General features: G+C 43.0%; 3 protein-coding genes across 3 annotated transcripts in view; 2 read left to right on the top strand and 1 right to left on the bottom strand.

Moving 5' to 3' along the window:
• The window catches only part of LOC134535486 (uncharacterized), a 121,147-nt gene that overhangs the window by 36,611 nt on the left and 62,598 nt on the right, over nt 1–21,938 (bottom strand). The gene's annotated exons all lie outside the window — the stretch shown is intronic.
• LOC134535245 (ice nucleation protein InaA-like) lies at nt 594–5,979 on the top strand. The gene is made up of 11 exons (XM_063374316.1): nt 594–602; nt 2,044–2,325; nt 2,356–2,565; nt 2,956–3,189; nt 3,373–3,597; nt 3,724–4,101; nt 4,165–4,317; nt 4,588–4,773; nt 4,828–5,325; nt 5,380–5,829; nt 5,917–5,979. Exons 1-11 carry the CDS (start codon nt 594–596, stop codon nt 5,977–5,979), a joined length of 2,688 nt encoding a protein of 895 aa, XP_063230386.1.
• On the top strand, nt 6,279–8,956 carry LOC134535479 (uncharacterized). Its single transcript, XM_063374593.1, has 2 exons — nt 6,279–6,857; nt 7,038–8,956. Exons 1-2 carry the CDS (start codon nt 6,667–6,669, stop codon nt 8,671–8,673), a joined length of 1,827 nt encoding a protein of 608 aa, XP_063230663.1. The 5' UTR covers nt 6,279–6,666; the 3' UTR covers nt 8,674–8,956.

Raw genomic sequence — 21,938 nt, 5'->3', positions numbered from 1 at the left:
CATTTATTTTTATATAAATCTCCCTCTTGCTAATTATTTCACTATATATATATATCTTAATTCCTTAATATCTTACTATATATATATATATACATATATACATATGTCTATCTCTCTTTATCTCTGTCTATATGTGTCTATATATATCATTCTCTATACCTCTCTTTAACTCTTATCTTTCACTATACCTCTCGTTAACTCTTATCTTTCACTATCTCTCTATCTTTACCTCTCTATCACTCTCTGTCTCTATCACATTATGTCCCTTTTATAGGGCCTAGTTCATTCAATCATGTCATGCTTGCGCACTCATGCAATGACACACGAACTGCCGCTAAACTATATGAAATACACACATTTGTAGGAACGATTCGCGCGCTACCTATTTAAAATGTTTGTACAGTACTAATTCTACCTATATCGAACACAATCGAGGGCATGCGCATAGTTTCATCGCAATCGGATGAATGGTTCATGAACGCATAAGGGACAAACACACAAACATTCATGTGTGTCTGTGTGAAGCTGTTGATGCTGTCTCCCACCAAGGCTGTCCGGTTCTGTTCCCGACGAGTTCCTCGCAAGTGGGAAACATGGCGGACGTTAGTTTCATTTCGTTTCATTTGTTTTGATTTATTATATTTTGTTTGAATCATTTCATTTCATTTCGTTTCATTTCATTTCACTTCGTTTCAATTAATTTCGTTTGTTTCATTTCAAATTCAATTTAACCATTTCATTTTTTTTTTTCGTTTCCTTTCAATTCGTTTCGTTTTGTTTCGATTGTTTCATTGTGTTTTATTTCAATCCAATTCGTTAGGTTTCTCTTCGTTTTAATCCATTTCGTTTCATTTGGCTTCATTTCTATCGGTGGCAAATTTCAGTTTCACATTCTCCATATATATAGTTAGAATATGTCAAGGCAAAAAAAAACTATTGTTGCCTTGCTGGGAAGGACTCCCAGCTGGTCGGCAGCAAGGTCACACAGTCTCTCTCTCTCTCTCTCTCTCTCTGACACCATTGCGCTCTCCGCCGAGGAACCCGCCACGGTATCATTGACCTGGTTTCCACGGCTCATTCATCACACTTCCGTATAAGTTCCGTCTTCAACACGCCTCGCGGACACTAGAGGGGGCTACGAGGCTGAACAGTTGGCAGCACCTGGGATGGCCGGGTCGGTATCCACACACGTTCTCCGGAACGAGAGTCCAGTGCGTCAACACTGCACCACGTCGATCACATCCTGCTTGGAGTACTGAAACTTGTTTCTCCCTAAGAATTAAAGATAGCGTTATTAAAGTGTAATAAGTATAAAGCTATTAGCTGCAGTGACTACTATCACAACCGTGTATTTAAAAACCAATAAATAGAATCCCATGGTATACCGAAGTTGCATTTGTACATTGGGAGGCTTATTTGAAGGCATGCCTATTTGATTACCAAACATACAGATAATTGTTGACAACAACATACTAAGGCCTCATTACAAATATAAAGCTATACTCTTATATTATAATTGAAGTTTAAGCTGTTTTTTTACGTAATTCCTACAGAGGGAATTTATATTTTAGGTATGAAAGAAAAAAAAAAAACTAATATAACATCCAGGGTAGAAGACTATTCGGCTTCTTCTAATGCATTCATATACATATACGGGGTTATCATTAACGACAAGAAAAAAAATCACTTATCCATTTTGTAACGGTACAAGATAGTGAGACATTTTAGCACTGTTTCTGAAATTAACGCATTTGTTGACATGGAGGTCTGCGGGCCGATGAAGTAAAGTGAAATAAAGTGAAGTAAAGCAGCCCGCCATCCGGCGAGTGGGCCTAGGAGGGCCTGGTCCAGTCTGCCCAGGAGGGCCTGGTCCAGTCTGCCCAGGAGGGCCTGGTGCAGTCTGCCCAGGAGGGCCTGGTCCAGTCTGCCCAGGAGGGCCTGGTCCAGTCTGCCCAGAAGGGCCTGGTGCAGTCTGCCCAGGAGGGCCTGGTCCAGTCTGCCCAGGAGGGCCTGGTGCAGTCTGCCCAGGAGGGCCTGGTCCAGTCTGCCCAGGAGGGCCTGGTCCAGTCTGCCCTGGAGGGCCTGGTCCAGTCTGCCCTGGAGGGACTGGTGCAGTCTGCCCAGGAGGGCCTGGTCCAGTCTGCCCTGGAGGGCCTGGTCCAGTCTGCCCAGAAGGGCCTGGTGCAGTCTGCCCAGGAGGGCCTGGTCCAGTCTGCCCAGAAGGGCCTGGTGCAGTCTGCCCTGGAGGGCCTGGTCCAGTCTGCCCAGGAGGGCCTGGTCCAGTCTGCCCAGAAGGGCCTGGTGCAGTCTGCCCAGGAGGGCCTGGTCCAGTCTGCCCAGGAGGGCCTGGTGCAGTCTGCCCAGGAGGGCCTGGTCCAGTCTGCCCTGGAGGGCCTGGTCCAGTCTGCCCAGAAGGGCCTGGTGCAGTCTGCCCAGGAGGGCCTGGTCCAGTCTGCCCAGAAGGGCCTGGTGCAGTCTGCCCTGGAGGGCCTGGTCCAGTCTGCCCAGGAGGGCCTGGTCCAGTCTGCCCAGAAGGGCCTGGTGCAGTCTGCCCAGGAGGGCCTGGTCCAGTCTGCCCAGGAGGGCCTGGTGCAGTCTGCCCAGGAGGGCCTGGTCCAGTCTGCCCAGGAGGGCCTGGTCCAGTCTGCCCTGGAGGGACTGGTGCAGTCTGCCCAGGAGGGCCTGGTCCAGTCTGCCCTGGAGGGCCTGGTCCAGTCTGCCCAGGAGGGCCTGGTGCATTCTGCCCAGGAGGGCCTGGTCCAGTCTGCCTTGGAGGGACTGGTGCAGTCTGCCCTGGAGGGCCTGGTCCAGTCTGCCCAGGAGGGCCTGGTCCAGTCTGCCCAGGAGGGCCTGGTCCAGTCTGCCCTGGAGGGCCTGGTCCAGTCTGCCCAGGAGGGCCTGGTCCAGTCTGCCCAGGAGGGCCTGGTCCAGTCTGCCCAGGAGGGCCTGGTCCAGTCTGCCCAGGAGGGCCTGGTGCAGTCTGCCCAGGAGAGCCTGCTGCAGTCTGCCCAGGAGGGCCTGGTCCAGTCTGCCCAGGAGGGCCTGGTGCAGTCTGCCCTGGAGGGACTGGTGCAGTCTGCCCAGGAGGGACTGGTGCAGTCTGCCCAGGAGGGCCTGGTCCAGTCTGCCCAGGAGGGCCTGGTGCAGTCTGCCCAGGAGAGCCTGCTGCAGTCTGCCCAGGAGGGCCTGGTCCAGTCTGCCCAGGAGGGCCTGGTCCAGTCTGCCCAGGAGGGCCTGGTGCAGTCTGCCCAGGAGGGCCTGGTCCAGTCTGCCCTGGAGGGCCTGGTCCAGTCTGCCCAGGAGGGCCTGGTGCATTCTGCCCAGGAGGGCCTGGTCCAGTCTGCCCAGGAGGGCCTGGTGCATTCTGCCCAGGAGGGCCTGGTCCAGTCTGCCCTGGAGGGACTGGTGCAGTCTGCCCTGGAGGGCCTGGTCCAGTCTGCCCAGGAGGGCCTGGTCCAGTCTGCCCAGGAGGGCCTGGTCCAGTCTGCCCTGGACGGCCTGGTCCAGTCTGCCCAGGAGGGCCTGGTCCAGTCTGCCCAGGAGGGCCTGGTCCAGTCTGCCCTGGAGGGACTGGTGCAGTCTGCCCAGGAGGGCCTGGTCCAGTCTGCCCTGGAGGGCCTGGTCCAGTCTGCCCAGGAGGGCCTGGTGCATTCTGCCCAGGAGGGCCTGGTCCAGTCTGCCCAGGAGGGCCTGGTCCAGTCTGCCCAGGAGGGACTGGTGCAGTCTGCCCAGGAGGGCCTGGTCCAGTCTGCCCTGGAGGGACTGGTGCAGTCTGCCCAGGAGGGACTGGTCCAGTCTGCCCTGGAGGGACTGGTGCAGTCTGCCCTGGAGGGCCTGGTCCAGTCTGCCCAGGAGGGCCTGGTCCAGTCTGCCCAGGAGGGCCTGGTGCAGTCTGCCCAGGAGAGCCTGCTGCAGTATGCCCAGGAGGGCCTGGTCCAGTCTGCCCAGGAGGGTCTGGTGCAGTCTGCCCTGGAGGGACTGGTGCAGTCTGCCCAGGAGGGACTGGTGCAGTCTGCCCAGGAGGGCCTGGTCCAGTCTGCCCAGGAGGGCCTGGTGCAGTCTGCCCAGGAGAGCCTGCTGCAGTCTGCCCAGGAGGGCCTGGTCCAGTCTGCCCAGGAGGGCCTGGTCCAGTCTGCCCAGGAGAGCCTGGTGCAGTCTGCCCAGGAGGGCCTGGTCCAGTCTGCCCTGGAGGGACTGGTGCAGTCTGCCCAGGAGGGCCTGGTGCAGTCTGCCCAGGAGGGCCTGGTCCAGTCTGCCCTGGAGGGACTGGTGCAGTCTGCCCTGGAGGGCCTGGTCCAGTCTGCCCAGGAGGGCCTGGTCCAGTCTGCCCAGGAGGGCCTGGTCCAGTCTGCCCAGGAGGGCCTGGTGCAGTCTGCCCAGGAGGGCCTGGTCCAGTCTGCCCAGGAGGGCCTGGTGCAGTCTGCCCAGGAGGGCCTGGTGCAGTCTGCCCAGGAGGGCCTGGTCCAGTTTGCCCAGGAGGGCCTGGTGCAGTCTGCCCAGGAGGGCCTGGTCCAGTCTGCCCAGGAGGGCCTGGTGCAGTCTGCCCAGGAGGGACTGGTGCAGTCTGCCCAGGAGGGACTGGTGCAGTCTGCCCAGGAGGGCCTGGTCCAGTCTGCCCTGGAGGGACTGGTGCAGTCTGCCCAGGAGGGACTGGTGCAGTCTGCCCAGGAGGGACTGGTCCAGTCTGCCCTGGAGAGACTGGTGCAGTCTGCCCAGGAGGGACTGGTGCAGTCTGCCCTGGAGGGACTGGTGCAGTCTGCCCAGGAGGGCCTGGTGCAGTATGCCCAGGAGGGACTGGTCTAGTCTGCCCTGGAGGGACTGGTGCAGTCTGCCCAGGAGGGACTGGTGCAGTCTGCCCTGGAGGGCCTGGTGCAGTCTGCCCAGGAGGGCCTGGTGCAGTCTGCCCAGGAGGGCCTGGTCCAGTCTGCCCTGGAGGGCCTGGTGCAGTCTGCCCAGGAGGGCCTGGTCCAGTCTGCCCTGGAGGGACTGGTGCAGTCTGCCCTGGAGGGACTGGTGCAGTCTGCCCAGGAGGGCCTGGTGCAGTCTGCCCTGGAGGGACTGGTGCAGTCTGCCCAGGAGGGACTGGTGCAGTCTGCCCAGGAGGGACTGGTCCAGTCTGCCCAGGAGGGCCTGGTGCAGTCTGCCCAGGAGGGCCTGGTCCAGTCTGCCCTGGAGGGCCTGGTGCAGTCTGCCCAGGAGGGACTGGTGCAGTCTGCCCAGGAGGGACTGGTCCAGTCTGCCCAGGAGGGACTGGTGCAGTCTGCCCTGGAGGGACTGGTCCAGTCTGCCCTGGAGGGTCTGGTGCAGTCTGCCCAGGAGGGCCTGGTCCAGTCTGCCCAGGAGGGCCTGGTCCAGTCTGCCCAGGAGGGACTGGTGCAGTCTGCCCAGGAGGGCCTGGTCCAGTCTGCCCTGGAGGGCCTGGTGCAGTCTGCCCTGGAGGGCCTGGTGCAGTCTGCCCAGGAGGGCCTGGTCCAGTCTGCCCTGGAGGGCCTGGTGCAGTCTGCCCTGGAGGGCCTGGTGCAGTCTGCCCAGGAGGGCCTGGTGCAGTCTGCCCTGGAGGGCCTGGTGCAGTCTGCCCAGGAGGGCCTGGTGCAGTCTGCCCAGGAGGGCCTGGTGCAGTCTGCCCTGGAGGGACTGGTGCAGTCTGCCCAGGAGGGCCTGGTGCAGTCTGCCCTGGAGGGACTGGTGCAGTCTGCCCAGGAGGGCCTGGTGCAGTCTGCCCGGGAGGGCCTGGTGCAGTCTGCCCTGGAGGGCCTGGTCCAGTCTGCCCGGGAGGGCCTGGTCCAGTCTGCCCTGGAGGGACTGGTCCAGTCTGCCCAGGAGGGCCTGGTCCAGTCTGCCCAGGAGGGCCTGGTCCAGTCTGCCCAGGAGGGCCTGGTCCAGTCTGCCCAGGAGGGCCTGGTCCAGTCTGCCCAGGAGGGCCTGGCGACTGGCAGAGCGGCGCCGGACAGCAGCTGGCGCGAGGGGCGAGCTAAATAAGGCGGCGGCTGCCATGTGGGTCAAGAGTGCGGCGCAGAGCTCTCTCCGCGGATCGCCGGTCCTTATTAGGCCAGCCACTGCGAGGTCTGCCTGCTGTGTCTCTCAGCCGCGGTGTGCACTTGTCGGTGTTTTACTGTGGAACTATGTGTGCTGAAGTGCTCTTTTCCTCTACTTATCATTTCAAGTGAACATTTTGGATATATGTACTCTTGTATTTCATCAAGAGCATCATCAGATAATATTTAATTTTCACTTTTTTTAAAAAACGTAACTGTAAGACATTTGAATCGCTTATTTATGAAAGGGCATAAGTCAACTTTTTTGAAGAAATGAGTTACATACAGGATGCCAATCTGTGGGTGTATACGCATCGTTTAGTTACTAAAAGGCACTAGTCTGATGCATGGAAGTGGGTTTACCGACCGCCAGAAAATTTAGTTTAGTTATGAAAAGGAATTAGTCAGTGGACTTATGTCCTTTCATAACCAAATGATTACAGCTATTAATCAGTGGACTTATGTCCTTTCATAACCATATAATTGCAGCTAGTTACAAAGAGAAAACAAATAGCAGTATACTCTTCCGACCTCTTTGGCAGTATCATGCAGTGTTGCATGCTGGTATATTCTGCTATCATTTGTTTTGTTGTGTACTTTCAGTTACTTTTGGTTTGTTTACTAGTAGAAAATGAGTGAAATGGAGTCTAATAAGACTTGTGTGGAAAATGATTGTAACCATTCCATGAAACGTAAAAAAGGTGTGCGAAATGTGGAAGAATACAAATGTCAAAGAATTAAACGCGCTCGTCTGCAAGGAAAGGAGTATGCAAACTACAGAGGGAATGTTGTGAAAACTAAAAGTACTACCGAGTCGTGCAGGTAACCTAATTCTTCATATTATTTTCTTTTAAGATTTATATTCATTCATCTTTCAGATTTCACTCACGTAAACATAATTCAGTTTGTAGAAATGTATTAGTTAACTACCTATTATTGATAATTTGGAAATATTTAAAATAGCTCGCACGACTCATAAAAAAATTATTTTTATTGTTTTAGATGTGCAAGAAAATGCTATGACAAGATTGACATTGCACAGAGAGGGAAATTACTTGATGCTATACATTCCTTTTCATGCAAGAATGAGCAAGACATCTATCTTCAAGGTTTGCTTGACGCTGTGCCAATTAAACTTCGCCGACCAAGGAATGGTGACAAGTCTGGAAAAAGGTCATCCTCCTTCACTTTCCATGTAGTTATTCAAGAACGAAGAGTGAAAGTGTGCAAGAAAGCATTCATTCAGTTATATGGAGTATCTGCCAAGAGGGTAAGGAGACTGCAAACATTGTTACTATGTGGACAAACTCCAAAAGACATGCGAGGCCAACAAAACAATAGGAAGTCGGTGCCTGTTGGTGATGTTCAGGCCATCAAAGACCACATATCTTCATTTCCTGTCAAGATAAGCCACCATGCATCCAAAGAATATAAATATCTTGATGCGCAGTTGGATATAAAGAAGATGCATACACTGTTCAAAGAGAAATTTCCTGATTGTAAAGTTAAGTATTCTTTCTATTACAAGATTTTCAGGGAAAATTTCAATCTCCACTTTGGGAGACCACAGATAGACACCTGTGGAGAATGTGAACAACTGAAGGTCAAGATAAAAAATCCTAATCTTAATGAATGTGCTAAGCGAGTTGCCATGGCCGAGCTGGCCATTCATGAAAGAAGGAGTAACAAGTTTTACACAAGCATGAAAGACACGAAACACATTTGCAAAAACAATGATAGTGTGTTAGGGTTAACGTTTGATTATATGCAGAACATTTCACTGCCCTGCATTCCAGTACAAGAGCTTTTTTACTATCGCCAGCTTTCGGTGTTTCCCTTTGCCATACATAACCTGAAAACAGATGAGGCGAGTTTATTTTTATATCACGAAGGGCAGGCAAATAAAGGGCCAGATGAAACATGCTCTTTTCTCCACAAATACATAAGTGACAACGTGCCTCCATGTGTTAAAGAACTGCACCTTTACAGTGATGCTTGCGGAGGGCAGAATAAGAACAATTGCATGGTAAGATTCTTGTTATCACTTACTGACACCAACAGATTTGACATTATTATCCATCGGTTTCCGATACGTGGTCATTCATATCTTGCTTGCGATCGTGATTTTGCACTGGTGAAACGTGTTCTTAAAAAGACTGATAGATACTATGTACCCATGGAGGTCTGCCAACTTATTACATCTGCAGGAGTTCCTGGAAAATTCACAGTCAACATGGTAACATCTGATGACGTGTTGGACTTCAAGAATTGGTGGCCCAGCCATTACAAAAAGACATGCTTATCATTGGAAAGCCAGAGTAAAGCAGTTCCGCGAAGCCAGAAGCAAGACTTTGCTGTATCAAGGTTTGTAGAGTTCCAGTACAACAGTCGCCATAAAGGTACTGTAGTTGCTTCCGAATTCATTGGCGGCCTTGTGTCACATACTTTTGTGCTTCGTCAATCATCCGACAAAAGTTTGAATCCTACTATTCCTGTTCAAAAGGCGTATCCTGCGAAAAATGTGCCAATTAATGCAAAGAAGATTATTGACTTAAAGAAGGTTCTCCGTTATGTTCCAGGTGAACACAGAGACTTCTACGATGAGATTATCCAGTGGCCTACCAAGCAAACAGACTGAGCTACCATGCCATTGTAACAGGCATTGTTACATAATAACATACAAAGTGTGAAGTTATATTAACACCTTTTGTACATGTTTTCAAAACAATGTGTAGTCTTACATCACTGTTGTTTAAAGTGAAATGATGCTTTAGTACATAACTTTTGTGGTGTTGTTTAAAGAGGGTATGCCTGTGATGTTATGCATTATAAGGTCAGTGAAAATGGCGTAAAGTGTTCAATAATATGGTGTACACGTTTACTGAACTATATCTAGGTTGAATTACATCATTGTATTTCGATTGGAATATTTTATTACATAAGTTTTGTTGACTTGCAAGGTTAAGTTATAAAAGGGCCTAAGTCTGTGATATTTAACAATTTTTTTCTCACAGGTAATGAAACACTTGCAAAGCATGCACTTGTCAATGTAGTGACATTTAGGTACAGAGTAGTAAAAAAATATTAATTTTGATGTATGAAACTTATAACAGATATGATATAGTTTTTTGCATATTCCCACAACTTTTAGTGAATTGACTTATGCCTTTTCATAAATAAGCGATTCATTTTTGTTTCGACCATATTTGCCATCACATTTATTTATATCAGTTAATATTAAAATTTTGGCTCTTTGTACTATAGCATACATATTGGTATGTCATGTCATTAATAGTGACCGAATTCTACACATAGTTTCTTCAGTGAGATGATAATTAGTGTTTATTATTAATGTTTTTCTCTCAGAGCATAAAATACAAATGTAATAATACAATCAAGAGGCACTATTTTTTAATCTTAAAAATTGAAAAATATTACATTTGAAATAGTGTACGTTAAACGTATAGCTAGCTATAATAAAAGATAATATACAAAATAATAATGTCCAAGCAAACACGCCGAGTGTTGTCTCTGACGACAGTTCTGTGTGTAGCCCTCCCAGCATGAGCCAGCATGAGCCAGCATGAGCCAGCAGTAGCTCCTCACGTTGGGGTGAGCCAGCGCAGCAGTCGGCGTCTTGGTTGCTGCTAGTGCCACATTTGATTTTAAATTTAAATTTAATATTGAAAATAAATTTTATGCTTTACCAAGTGTAAAAAAACACACGAAATTAATTTCTAGTTATTGATATTAAAACATAAGTAAAAAATAAAATATATCAGAAACATAATATCATATTTAGCCTTATATATTAGGCGGTGGGGTTAAATTCAAAAGAATATACTAAAATAATGACACAATAATATAATTTAATGACCCAGTAATTCGGGTAAGTTGATATAAAATACTGAACATGTACTCAAAAATATATTAAAATCTAGAATTATATATATGGTGTTACATGACATGTTACTGCAATGTCTGTTCATACTTGGCCCAACACCGTGGTTAGTTCGTAATTCAAGAGGCAGTTGGTTGACGTGGTTATTGCTTCATAACGAAACATTCCCCTACAAGCCAGGTGTGAATGACTTGTGTCAGGCTGAAATACAAGTCCAACCCGGAGAAATATTTCATAGGAAATCATATTACATTCCGGCGAAGTGTTTGAAACAAGCACAGGATTATTTTCTATGCATGCTCGACTGGAACGTATTCAAGCGTGTGTAAGAAAAAAGATGGGTCTGAACGTTTATGTCAGGACAGAATAACGATAAAACATCACGACAGCCCACGTGCGGCGAACAATATCTTAGCTTATATCAAGGTGTCAAATTTTGACGTGACAACGTCTAATAAATCAATTAACGCCGGCTGCACGCACGAAAAAGTGTCCCGTTACGCACATTGTCCCGTTACGCTGTGTCCCGTTTCGCTCATTGTATGCTTGCGCCGCAACTATCTCTCTTCCACTCGATTGGAACAACCATCGATTTGACTTTTTCGAGGCACATTAAACTTGAAACCCTCCCATTCGTTTCCTACTTTTCCTATCCTTAACAGAATAACACAGATTGGAAGAAGTTAAATAGCAAACATGTATAAAAGTTATAGTTAAAATAATCTGTTCGTTAAAGTAATAAACATATTTGAATTAATGAGTGCAAATAAAAGTAAATTTATCAATTAAATTGTAGATTTCATTTCACTCCTTCTTTGTATCCATACAAAATAGTGATAATTCAATTAAAATGATTCAATTTTATTCATAAAAGTATGCAACCATTTCATCAATGTTTTGTTATGACGTTGTCACGTTAAACTTTCGTCCGTAAACCGACTTTACAGACAACCAATTTTTTTGTATTGTATCGAGTGACTGTTTACTACATTGTATTCGTCAGCCGGGGAGTAGCCAGAACCTAAGGTAAGTTCGAGACACCACGCCGCGTGAACGCTGTGGCAATCAGGGCAGAGATATCCATGGAAACACCTGGAATAACAACACTGCTGTTTCCCGGCGATGTGACCACCACAGGATAGAGAATATTCTACTAACAGTTAGTTGTAAGGCGCCCTTTGAAAATAAATGTATATAACAAGCCCTTTTTAATTTAATATAGGCTACACGAAACTTTTATGAAAATTTTTATCTCTTTTAATATTCTGCAAATGAAAATTTCTTCATGTATATATTAAATTATAAAAAAATATTTCACAAAAATTTTGTATATTAAGTGCATCTGCGCTATTTACCTATAATTTTAGAGGGCAGAAATTAACTGACCTCAAAAAAAAAGAATATAACATAAACATTCATAAGAGCGAAACTACAAAAAAGCAAATATGTCAAAAAAATCTTTCGGGCATATAAACATATTGTAAATATGCCATATTCACAGCACTATGAAACTGAATAATTGTTATTTTGTCTTTGGACTTGAATGAACGCTATGAGGAAAGATTATTTTATGTGCTTTGTTTTTGCAAAGAAGTGCAATATCTTTGCTGACTTGTAACAAAAAAGTTTAAAAAAAAATGAAAAATGGAAGTTTTGGATTGTGAATAGTGAATTCTGAATAAAATGTTTTGCTGTATGAAATAATTAAAGAATTGTATGCCAAGAAATAGTTTCATCAGGTATGTGGGTACAAATAGGAATAGATTGCAACTAGATACTATCCCAGTGGTAGAGGAATAAAGAACTCATGACTCTAACTGAGTGATAAATTAGCCGGCAAAAACTTTTAAATTTGATATTTTAAGAACTTTTGATTCGTGTTGTGCGCCCAACTATTAAAGGCAACGCTAGATACGAATATTTAAATATTGCTTTAAATTAACTTCTGTAGTGATCATTTTTTTTATTTACAAATCTATGACACTCTAGGTTACACTGGCAATGTTTATATTTAAAATAAAATATCAATTATACTGTGAGGGTTAGCTTCCTCACTATATATATATAAACAAAAATACAGAAGGATTTTTAAAAAAAATCAAAAATTCTAATATATAAGCATATTTAAAAAATAAAGATTTAGAAAAGACATAAGTACAAAATTCAAAATATCAAAATATTCCCAATGACGCAAACTTCCATTTACAAAAAGGGAAAAATTTCACTGTTTTTCATTTAGAACTAAACTTTCTGACATATAAACCTTTTTAGTAATTATTAACATAGTTATTCGTAATTGTTATGAATATAACAAATAATTTATTTTAATAAATAAGGCTTTTACTACTTATGTAACTGCATTTCAAATGTTCTCTATATTGTTACGCTTCCATTTTTTATTTTATACACATCTCTATGGAGTAGACAGATATTTGTACTTCATGATGATACGCCGGTCTCCAAGGTATTCATATCTCTTTGGCGTTACAGAGTTAGTGAGTCAGTGAGGAGCATATATTTATATTATATATATGTATGTATATATTAATTAAGATAAACACGTGTATAAAATCAATTATTTAGTTTAGTAAAATAATAAAGATAAATTTTAATTAATAATGAATATAAATATACATCATGAATGTTTATTATAATTGACTGTGTATGATAAGTCAGTGAGTGACTGCTCCGCTCCTCAGTCCACCTCTGTTCCTCTTTGTGGGGTACGCCATTCCATGCTCCATGGTTTTTAACCTCCGCATAAAAAATAATAAAAAAACTAACTTTAATTCCGCATGCAAATCAATAATAGAAATAAAATAATGAAAAGTACTGAAGTGATATTATAAATATGGGTGGCAAAATTAAAAAATTTAATGTATTAAAAAAATTTAATTTAATACACAGTATTAAAATATTATTATAAATAACTGTATACAATTATATAATAAAAATATTTTTAAAATCAAGATAAATTTTAATTAGTAATAAAAATCAATAAACACTCAGGATTTAAACAATATTATCTTTGCGGCACAGACACGGAAGCAATGCTAGGAGGAACAGGTTAGCAAAGAGCAATGAAAATTATATAGCCTACAGCATTACGCGACCATTAAGTCAGTGATGAGCGTAACTATATACAGGATTCTCAGTAAAGATTGAAATGAACCATCAATATCAACATATAGCATATGTGTTGTAACCCCTCCATGTCAGGAGCGAGGCATAAGAGGGATAAATGTAACAGAGATAGTGGCAAAGTACTGAGTGCTATTATAAACATTTTTTATTAACAAACTCCATTTACAATTTAGGCCATAAACCTGGTCAGTTACAATGAAGTTTGTTCAGTTATGACTCGTCTACAAATATTCCTAATGCCTCACTCCAGCGGAACTCTGGGAATATAAAAGTTCAAAGGTAAACACTAGCCTTAACTCAGGTGTATACAACACACTTAATTGCAAAACCTGCATTATAAACCTTGAATGTGCCGCTATTACATTCAAACAACAGGTAAGGAGTGTCTATGAGGCAGTTACACTGTCAAAGACTATTAACAATTATCACATTATACTTGACCCATAAATCATTTCCAACTATTTTAGTTATCTGAAAAATTAGTATATTACTATTATTTTCAAACGATATCCAAACTTGTGAATATTTTTAATCATTAAAAAAATTTACATTATACCGTAAAACGTTAAACACGAATATGATATCGTACCAAATCATTTTAGTTTTACAAACTGTATGAACAGCAAGACCTCGGGCATATAAATACTAAAATTTGTTCACAGCGATATGACGTTCGCACATTCCCATGATGCACGAAGAAATGAGGGAAGCAAAAGCGTGTTGAATCCTTCTCGTATGAAATTTCGCTGCGATGAGTGTCATATTTGGTTCACTCATATTGATAATTTGCGACAACATGCAAAAAACTGTAAAGGTGAAGTACGTTTGCCTACTGCGGAACTATCTGCAGGCATTTCGACTCCTCCGTTATTGGTTGGAGACTCGTATGCGTACAAGCACACAAGCAGATGGGCAGCAACCGATTGCGATATTGTCTAGACATGAATCTAAACACAAGACTGCTCGGTGCATTACAGGTAAATGATAACGGATTCCTCTTGGCTGAATCTGCATTTCGTGGCGCTTTGAAATTTAGTGAGTCAAAACACATTTGTGCTTTAAATTATATCAAGCATAACATAATCAATACTGATGAAGTAGCAACGCACGGGTGTTTAAAAAGGTAACTGTGTATATGACAAGCCATATACTATCGAGGAAAAAGTGAAGAAAAACGCATTCAAGACAGTGAATACTCCCATCTATAATTCCAACGATGAGAAGCAGTCCGTTAAACGCAGTATCGATAAACTCTGTCGGGAAGAAAAAGACTATGTAGGTAAAGTATCTGGCTGGTCTCGGTTTTCAGTAAACCGATTGGAACTAAGAATTATTAAGTTCAAGTCGATGCAGAACTAAATGTTTGTTAGATTGCTAACTTTCGCAAGTTTTCCTGTAGTAGTGTAACTTTATGAAATAATTTTTATTCTGGTAATTTTTAAGGTGTTTTATCTTGAACCTGTCACTTTTATGATAAATTGAAATTATATTTAATAAAATTTGTTTGCACTGACAAGGGTCGAAGGAAGGACAGGAATCCATTGAATTAATCAGTAAATTAATGAGTATATTTTTAATAATTTTTGGAATTTTTCCCAATTTCTAGCTAAAAATTTACTGATTTTCAAGATGGGGGTTAATATATCATCATCGGCTTACTGGAGACTGGTAGTATAGTAATTTAATCCATTTTTAGGATTTTGACCATGTTTTATTAAATAAGACTTTTTTACATGAAAGTATGTTTTCTTGCATCAATCAAGTATCGAACTAAGGACAGGAACCGATCAAATCAATTAGTATATTAATGAGCGATTTATTATTACGAATTTTGGAATTTTTCCCGAATTTCTAGCTTTATAATTACATATTTTTAAAATGGTGGCCAAGACAGCCGACAAGATGGCGGATGCTATGACAGTATGGTGTTTAGCACTCTAACAGATAAAAATTAAATTAATATGGCGGATGTTCCCTCTGGCAGATGGCATGTGTACTATGTGAAACTAGCACTCCTGGTACCGAGTACTGAAAACAAGATGGCAGCAGTGCACTCTGGCAGACGATGTGTGTACTATGTGAAACTAATGCTCCTGGTAGCAAGTGCTGAAAATTAAAATGGCTGCCTCCAGCATACGAAAACAAGATGATGGCTATGATGTCATAATCCAAGATGGTAGCCTCCAGCAGACGAAAACGTGATTGTATGTGTTATGCCATAATCCAAGATAATGGCGGACGAGATGTCATTTTCTGATGAAAATTACAGATTTTATTTTCAAGATGGCGGCCATGACATCCTAATGGTTTAGGTCAAATGTCATCAGAGGTTTATTGGAGGATTGTAGATGAAGGCATTTCGTTCTTATAAAGGCAAAAATATTTTGAGGTTTTTCTAATTCGAAATTGTTGGATTTTTTATGGGTTTATTCTCTCAAAAATGGAATCTTTAATTATTGAAGAATTTGTTTTTTCTAAATACTGAAAATTTTGGCGAATTTGGCGAATTTCTAGCCAATTTGAGCGAATGTTGAAGGTCAAATGTTAAGGTCTTCCAAGATGGCGACAATGATGTCACAATCCAAGATGGCGGACACCACCAATATCACTCTCCGACTCCAGGGCTCGGATTCCCTATTATATACTACTTATAGGTTATGTAGTGCGAATATAAGGCAAGAAATATTTTATATGTTGTGGTTTGTTTCTGTCTGTCGCGCATTGTGATTCCAGAGTTACAGTCTTGTAGTCAAATTGTAAAAATTTTAAAAAAACTCCTAAGGTTCCATACATTGGCAGGGATTTCGTGTAACTTTGTCGTGTGTTAAGTAAACCACGTGCCGATGCGAACACGAATGGAATACTCGGCTTCTTGGAGGCCAGCTGTAGCGAGTCACCTTGTAGATAACAACACGTAAGTGCTGTTCTTTCCCGGTATTGCGATAAGGGGTCGCGAAGGTAAGCGAGCTTTCAAGTGGCAGATAGAGGTCTTAACTGTGGCAGCGCCGCCTTTGCTGAAGACAAAGTTAAACTGAAGTTTCAAAAACGTTAATTGATGTTTGATGAGCTTGTGAGCTTCGTTGCAGCGAGTGTAAGTGTGTGTGTGTGTGTGTGTGTGTGTGGTTGGTTGAGACAGAAGTCTTAGCATACAAGCGGCGAGAACCACGTCCCCTAATTGGATATTGCTGAAGCGTTCAAAAATAATATTGTAGGTAACGCACCTCCAAGTTGTAAGGAAGTTATTAGTAGTAAAATTACTTTCAACTTTTAAAGTTGTATACCACAGATTTAGATAAATGAAGAAAAAAAACTATCATGAAAAATTAAGACTTAATCACGTACCTTTGACTAATACTACAACACACGTACACTGAATAATTACACATAATTATCATTGGTCGCTATTGATGTTAGGATTTAACAAGATTGATAAGAGTACGTCTTTGTTTTAGGTTTTAAATAGAAACAGTATTAAATTAAAACTTACACGTTATTTTTCTTCATATTCATAAGTATATCCGTAGAATATGCTGATCTGTTATAATTACCTCAGCTAAATACTCAGTGGCTTTGCAAAGGACCACTGGCAAATATGGAACTTTCCTAGCTAATATTTCAATAAAATTATCAGTTTACTTTGGTATCTACACCATTCAACAGAATGAATTTCGTGGACGAAATTAACATTAAATAATAGGCCTTAAAATTCTGTCAAGTCTAGTTTGATAAGGCACAGAGAAGTAAAGATGGTACTGTCTAGATTCTGTGGTGCATGATCCACCTTAGTCCGTAGTTCACCGATAAATATGATAATGGCAGTCTTCTAGTGCCAGGACTCCTTTCGCGATGAGGTATTCGCAGCTACCGGCATGGGTGATGAGCTTCCTTCTAGTTGGGTCGTGCTGCAGTAACCAGGGTTCGACCCGACCATGCTGTCCCCAAGTCGGTCGTGCTGACATCTCCTTTTGTAGAATTACATCCTTCCTTTGGGATGATACTGGTGTGGGTTCTTCTCGGTAGATCTCGTGGAGTTACTTCGAGGAATGGCTAAGCACTGCTATTTGTGTAGTTCATATATTTCGTTTTAGCCTATATCTTGAAATTGGTTGCTAGCTCTTCATATAGCTATGTAGCAACTTCGACGATTTGTTAATATAAGTAATCTTCCAGTCTTTTACATATATTGATTAATCTTCCGATGAGAATGAAGAACGTAATTAAATATTATTTATTTCAGATTATAAAAAGCTTCATTATTAATGTAATCATAATAAACTTATATTTTTAATAACAGAAAACAAATTTAAGCTTCATTATAGTTTTTAACGTCAAATAATATTCCTGTTCTCTTTCTTTTTTGTTTAAAACAAAACTCCGTGCTTAGAGCAAGTAATCTCAGCAAAGCAACTATTGAAAATGATACAATTGCATAGAGAACAAAAGTCTAAATTGACATGTGACAAGTCAAATTAAGACCGTAAAATTAACATTCAAGTTTAAATATAATAATTATATGAGGCTGCAGTATGTACCTCTATAGAATATCCCCTTCCAGAAATGTACATGACTGGACTATAACTGGATATAGAACATCATTACGTTACTCACACAATTCAAATATTTTTTTTTTAAATGTCCGTGGCTTAATGTATACAATCGATACATATCAACATGTTTTTGGTCAATACAATGTGTTAATCTCGACAACACTAACATATTAAAAATCATAATTAACATACAAGTATCACTAAATATACAAATGACAAGATATAAATTAAACATCTAACACTAATTCACTAAATAATCATGTTCAATGTGAGTGCATTGTCACCGAATATGTGTTTTGAAATAAACATATCTGTATCCCGTAATTATGGAACTACAGGCGTGTGATATCCTCTGAGTTGAGTTATTTTATAGTGTCCTACAGTTTGTCTAGTTTGAATATCTGACAGTTCGTAGCAGTTATGACGGATTACTTTGGTAATGACGTAGGGCCCATCAAATAAAAGGAATACTTTTTTCATAACATATTTCCAAAATAGGCTAATTGGGTTGGTCCCCTTGAGTACTAATTCCCCGCAGTTGAAACTATATTCCCCTGAAATCTTTTGGTGTTTCCTTCGCATAATCGCACCGATCCATCTTTTTTTTTTCTTACACAGAGAATAGCGTTAGTAAAAGGGCTATGAGCTCGTTTGATAACATTCCAGTCCAACATTAAATTCAAATATTCTTCTGCTTCGCTTAAAAACTTGGCAGAAAAAATGTCACTTTACGTTTGGGTACTTTAACTGTTTATTATGTTTGTTTTTAATATTTAGCATAGCTATAAAAGGGAATTATTCTCTGTCCCTTATGAACATATCTATAGTTGACTTCCTTGTATCTTAAATAAACTGCATGTTATATGAAGTGTATGCTACGCTCACTGTGCAGCTGCGGCCGGCTCGGACCGCCTGCAGTCCCCGCTGAGGACAGCATCGAGGCGCAGCGAGTGGCTGGGGTCACTGCGCTCTGGAGAGAGTGACCTTGAAGCACGAGGCTCCTGCCCTCCTGTCCTCGTGGCCTCGTGGCCTAGTGTCGCCGGCTCCGGGCTCCGCGCTCCGGGCTCCGGGCTCCGGGCTCCGGGCTCCGGGCTCTAGGCTCCAGGCTCCAGGCTTCTGACTTCAAGCTTCAGGCTCCGGGCTCCGGGCTCCGGGCTCCAGGCTCTAGGCTCCAGACTTCAAGCTTCAGGCTCCGGGCTCCGGGCTCCGGGCTCCGGGCTCCAGACTTCAAGCTTCAGGCTCCGGGCTCCGCGCTCCGGGCTCCAGACTTCAAGCTTCAGGCTCCGGGCTCCGGGCTCCGGGCTCCAGGCTCTAGGCTCCAGACTTCAAGCTTCAGGCTCCGGGCTCCGGGCTCCAGGCTCTAGGCTCCAGACTTCAAGCTTCAGGCTCCGGGCTCCGCGCTCCGGGCTCCGGGCTCCAGACTTCAAGCTTCAGGCTCCGGGCTCCGCGCTCCGGGCTCCAGGCTCTAGGCTCCAGGCTTCTGACTTCAAGCTTCAGGCTCCGGGCTCCGGGCTCCGGGCTCCGCGCTCCGGGCTCCGGGCTCCGGGCTCCGGGCTCCGGGCTCTAGGCTCCAGGCTTCTGACTTCAAGCTCCAGGCTCCGGGCAGCAGGCTCCGGGCTCCGGGCTCCGGGCTCCAGGCTCCAGGCTCCAGGCTTCTGACTTCAAGCTTCAGGCTCCGGGCAGCAGGCTCCGGGCTCCGGGCTCCAGGCTCCGGGCTCCGGGCTCCGGGCTCCAGGCTCCGGGCTCCGGGCTCCGGGCTCCGGGCTCCGGGCTCCAGGCTCTAGGCTCCAGGCTCTAGGCTTCTGACTTCAAGCTTCAGGCTCCGGGCAGCAGGCTCCAGGCTCCAAGCTTCAGGCTCCGGGCAGCAGGCTCCGGGCTCCAGGCTCTAGGCTCCAGGCTCCAAGCTTCAGGCTCTTAAGTTACAGGTCCCAGGCTCCTAACTTCATGCTCCGGGCTCCAGGCACCTAGCTTCATGCTCCGGGCTCCAGGCTCCAGGATCCGGGTTCCAGGCTCCAGTCTCCAGGCTCCAAGCTTCATGCTTCGGGCTCCAGGCTTCTAGCTTTAACCTTTACATACTCCAAACACTGCACGGATGATATCTCTTATCAATAACTGTGGTCGACTATCGTACCGTACTGCCGCAGATGAGTAAAATATGATCACCGGTATTTTGAACCGCCTTCATACTTCTTAAACAGATTTTAAGGATTATTTTCCCACTCCCTATTGACATAAATACGGAAGTTTATGAGTTTGAATGTTTCCTACTGAAGCACGACCTTACTACGGAATAGATGTGAATAAAATTCAAAACACAAAAAGCCCATACACTGGATTATCACAGAAGCTATGCGTCATTACGACGGTTGGATCTACAAAGGGAATTCTTAAGTGGAAGTTAAGAAACTCATATTGAGTTTACTATGTATTGTCCAATTTCTCGAAATTTGACCGCAAATAAGGTAAAATTTATGTAATTTTGTTTTTAGAAGAGGAAATTATATCTTCGAAGATAATAATTCAGAGGTTAAAATTATGAGGTTGAAAAAATACCCACAATTACACCAACTGTTTCTTACCACTTTCTGAAGTTGTTAGCTGATGTTAAAACATATGTTTTGACTAATGAACACACAAAATTTATTAATTCTCTTCGCTGTTTTCTTAAATTAGATTCCAATTGGTATAAAAATGGGGTGTTTGTTTTATGAATATTTTTTTCTTATTACTACATGGATATAAGAAATGGAGTATAGATGGTATGAACAGAGAGTTACGTAGACAGCTTTCATTTTTCGAAATTCAATCTGTAACGTGATGAAATGTAAGGGGGGGGGGGGGGGTAATATGTGGCTTATTATACTGGATGTACTTGATTAGCAATATTCTACTATAGTGTAAAGTAATGGTTTTTCAGTGTATTTTTTTTACTTAATTTTTTATTACTTATGAACCTATTTTCAAAAATTTATTGAATTATTGAAATGATTCTTGGATTAAAGTGCCCTTATGAAAGTTGATTAGAGTGCTCTTACTCCAGTAAAAAAAAAAAAACATTAGCTTAAGAAATTGCCATTAAAATCCATTTACAGAGATAACATGTAACACGGTCCGCTATCGCAATAACGAGTGTGTTGGTACTTGGGACAACTGTCAGTTTTGAGTGCTAGTCATACAATTTAATTTATATCTAATATTAACGTTGATAAGAAAATTTAAAACTAGTTCTCTTACGACTTGCATCAGAATGTTCATGTATATCCACAAAAAAGCCGTTTTAGTATATGTAAGTTACATAACGTCAAAATGAATACACATAAAAATTGTTATAGGAATCGGGTCTTTTAAAATTATTTCATTATCTCTAGATTCCTTTGCAAATGAAATTTAAAACAATTTTTCTTCCAAGAAAAAAAAATTCTGTGGTGTTTAATGTAGGTTATTTTTTTTTTTTGTTCTCAAGAAGTGCTGCAAATACCATGATTAATTTTGAACGCATTTTCCTATTCCACAGTAACATATCATTAGCATTAGTGTTATAAATCTGGGTATAAATTTTCAGATTGAGTTTAAAAAATATATATTATAAATATCATGTATTTCTGATATAGGTAAAAACTAATCTGGAAGCAATCAAGCTTATTTAACGTGTGACATAATTAACCAAGCAAATAGTGTAATAACAAAATAATTGGTGAAATATCAGTAGTTATATATTTAAAGCATACAACATTGTTAAATAATTGGGGGGAAACGTTTATATTGAGAACGACTGAAAATTCATTTACTGTACACGAAGACTGAATGGTCATCACGTGTTTTGATTGTGATGCCACTAAATTTTTAATCTATGTTTTCTCATAAAACATTCATTTATCCTGGAAGAATCCGATGTTCTAAATTGGACCGAGGGATTTTGCGCAGCCATAGTCGTCCGGTCTTCGTTTTTTTTTGAAAAACTAAATGCTACCTGAATCCGAGGCTCTTAATCATGACTGTAACAAAAGACCGTTACTACACGATGCTACCACGACACTGGCATCTGGCGCCACAGAAGGTAGAGCTGAGCGGAAGAGTCGAGGACCGCTACTGACGTCACGGGAAGTTTGCCTGCGCCATCTTCTTCTGCGCGGTGAGAGGGCCTATCTCTGGTGGTGGGGTTTCCCCCTTATGTTCCTGTGGAATAGCACCTCTCAAAACAACTTCCAAGACAACTTGGAACTTAAATTTCGACAATGGTTTTGTTAATAAATTTAGAGAAATTTTGTTATTCTTATAAAATTCGACGAAAATAATTTCACGTTACATACC

The sequence above is a fragment of the Bacillus rossius genome, chromosome 8, assembly GCF_032445375.1.
Source record: "Bacillus rossius redtenbacheri isolate Brsri chromosome 8, Brsri_v3, whole genome shotgun sequence".
Classification (NCBI taxonomy): Eukaryota; Metazoa; Arthropoda; class Insecta; order Phasmatodea; family Bacillidae; genus Bacillus; species Bacillus rossius.
The sequence above is the reverse complement of the archived record's forward strand: the minus strand, read 5'-3'. Positions and strand labels throughout refer to the sequence as shown.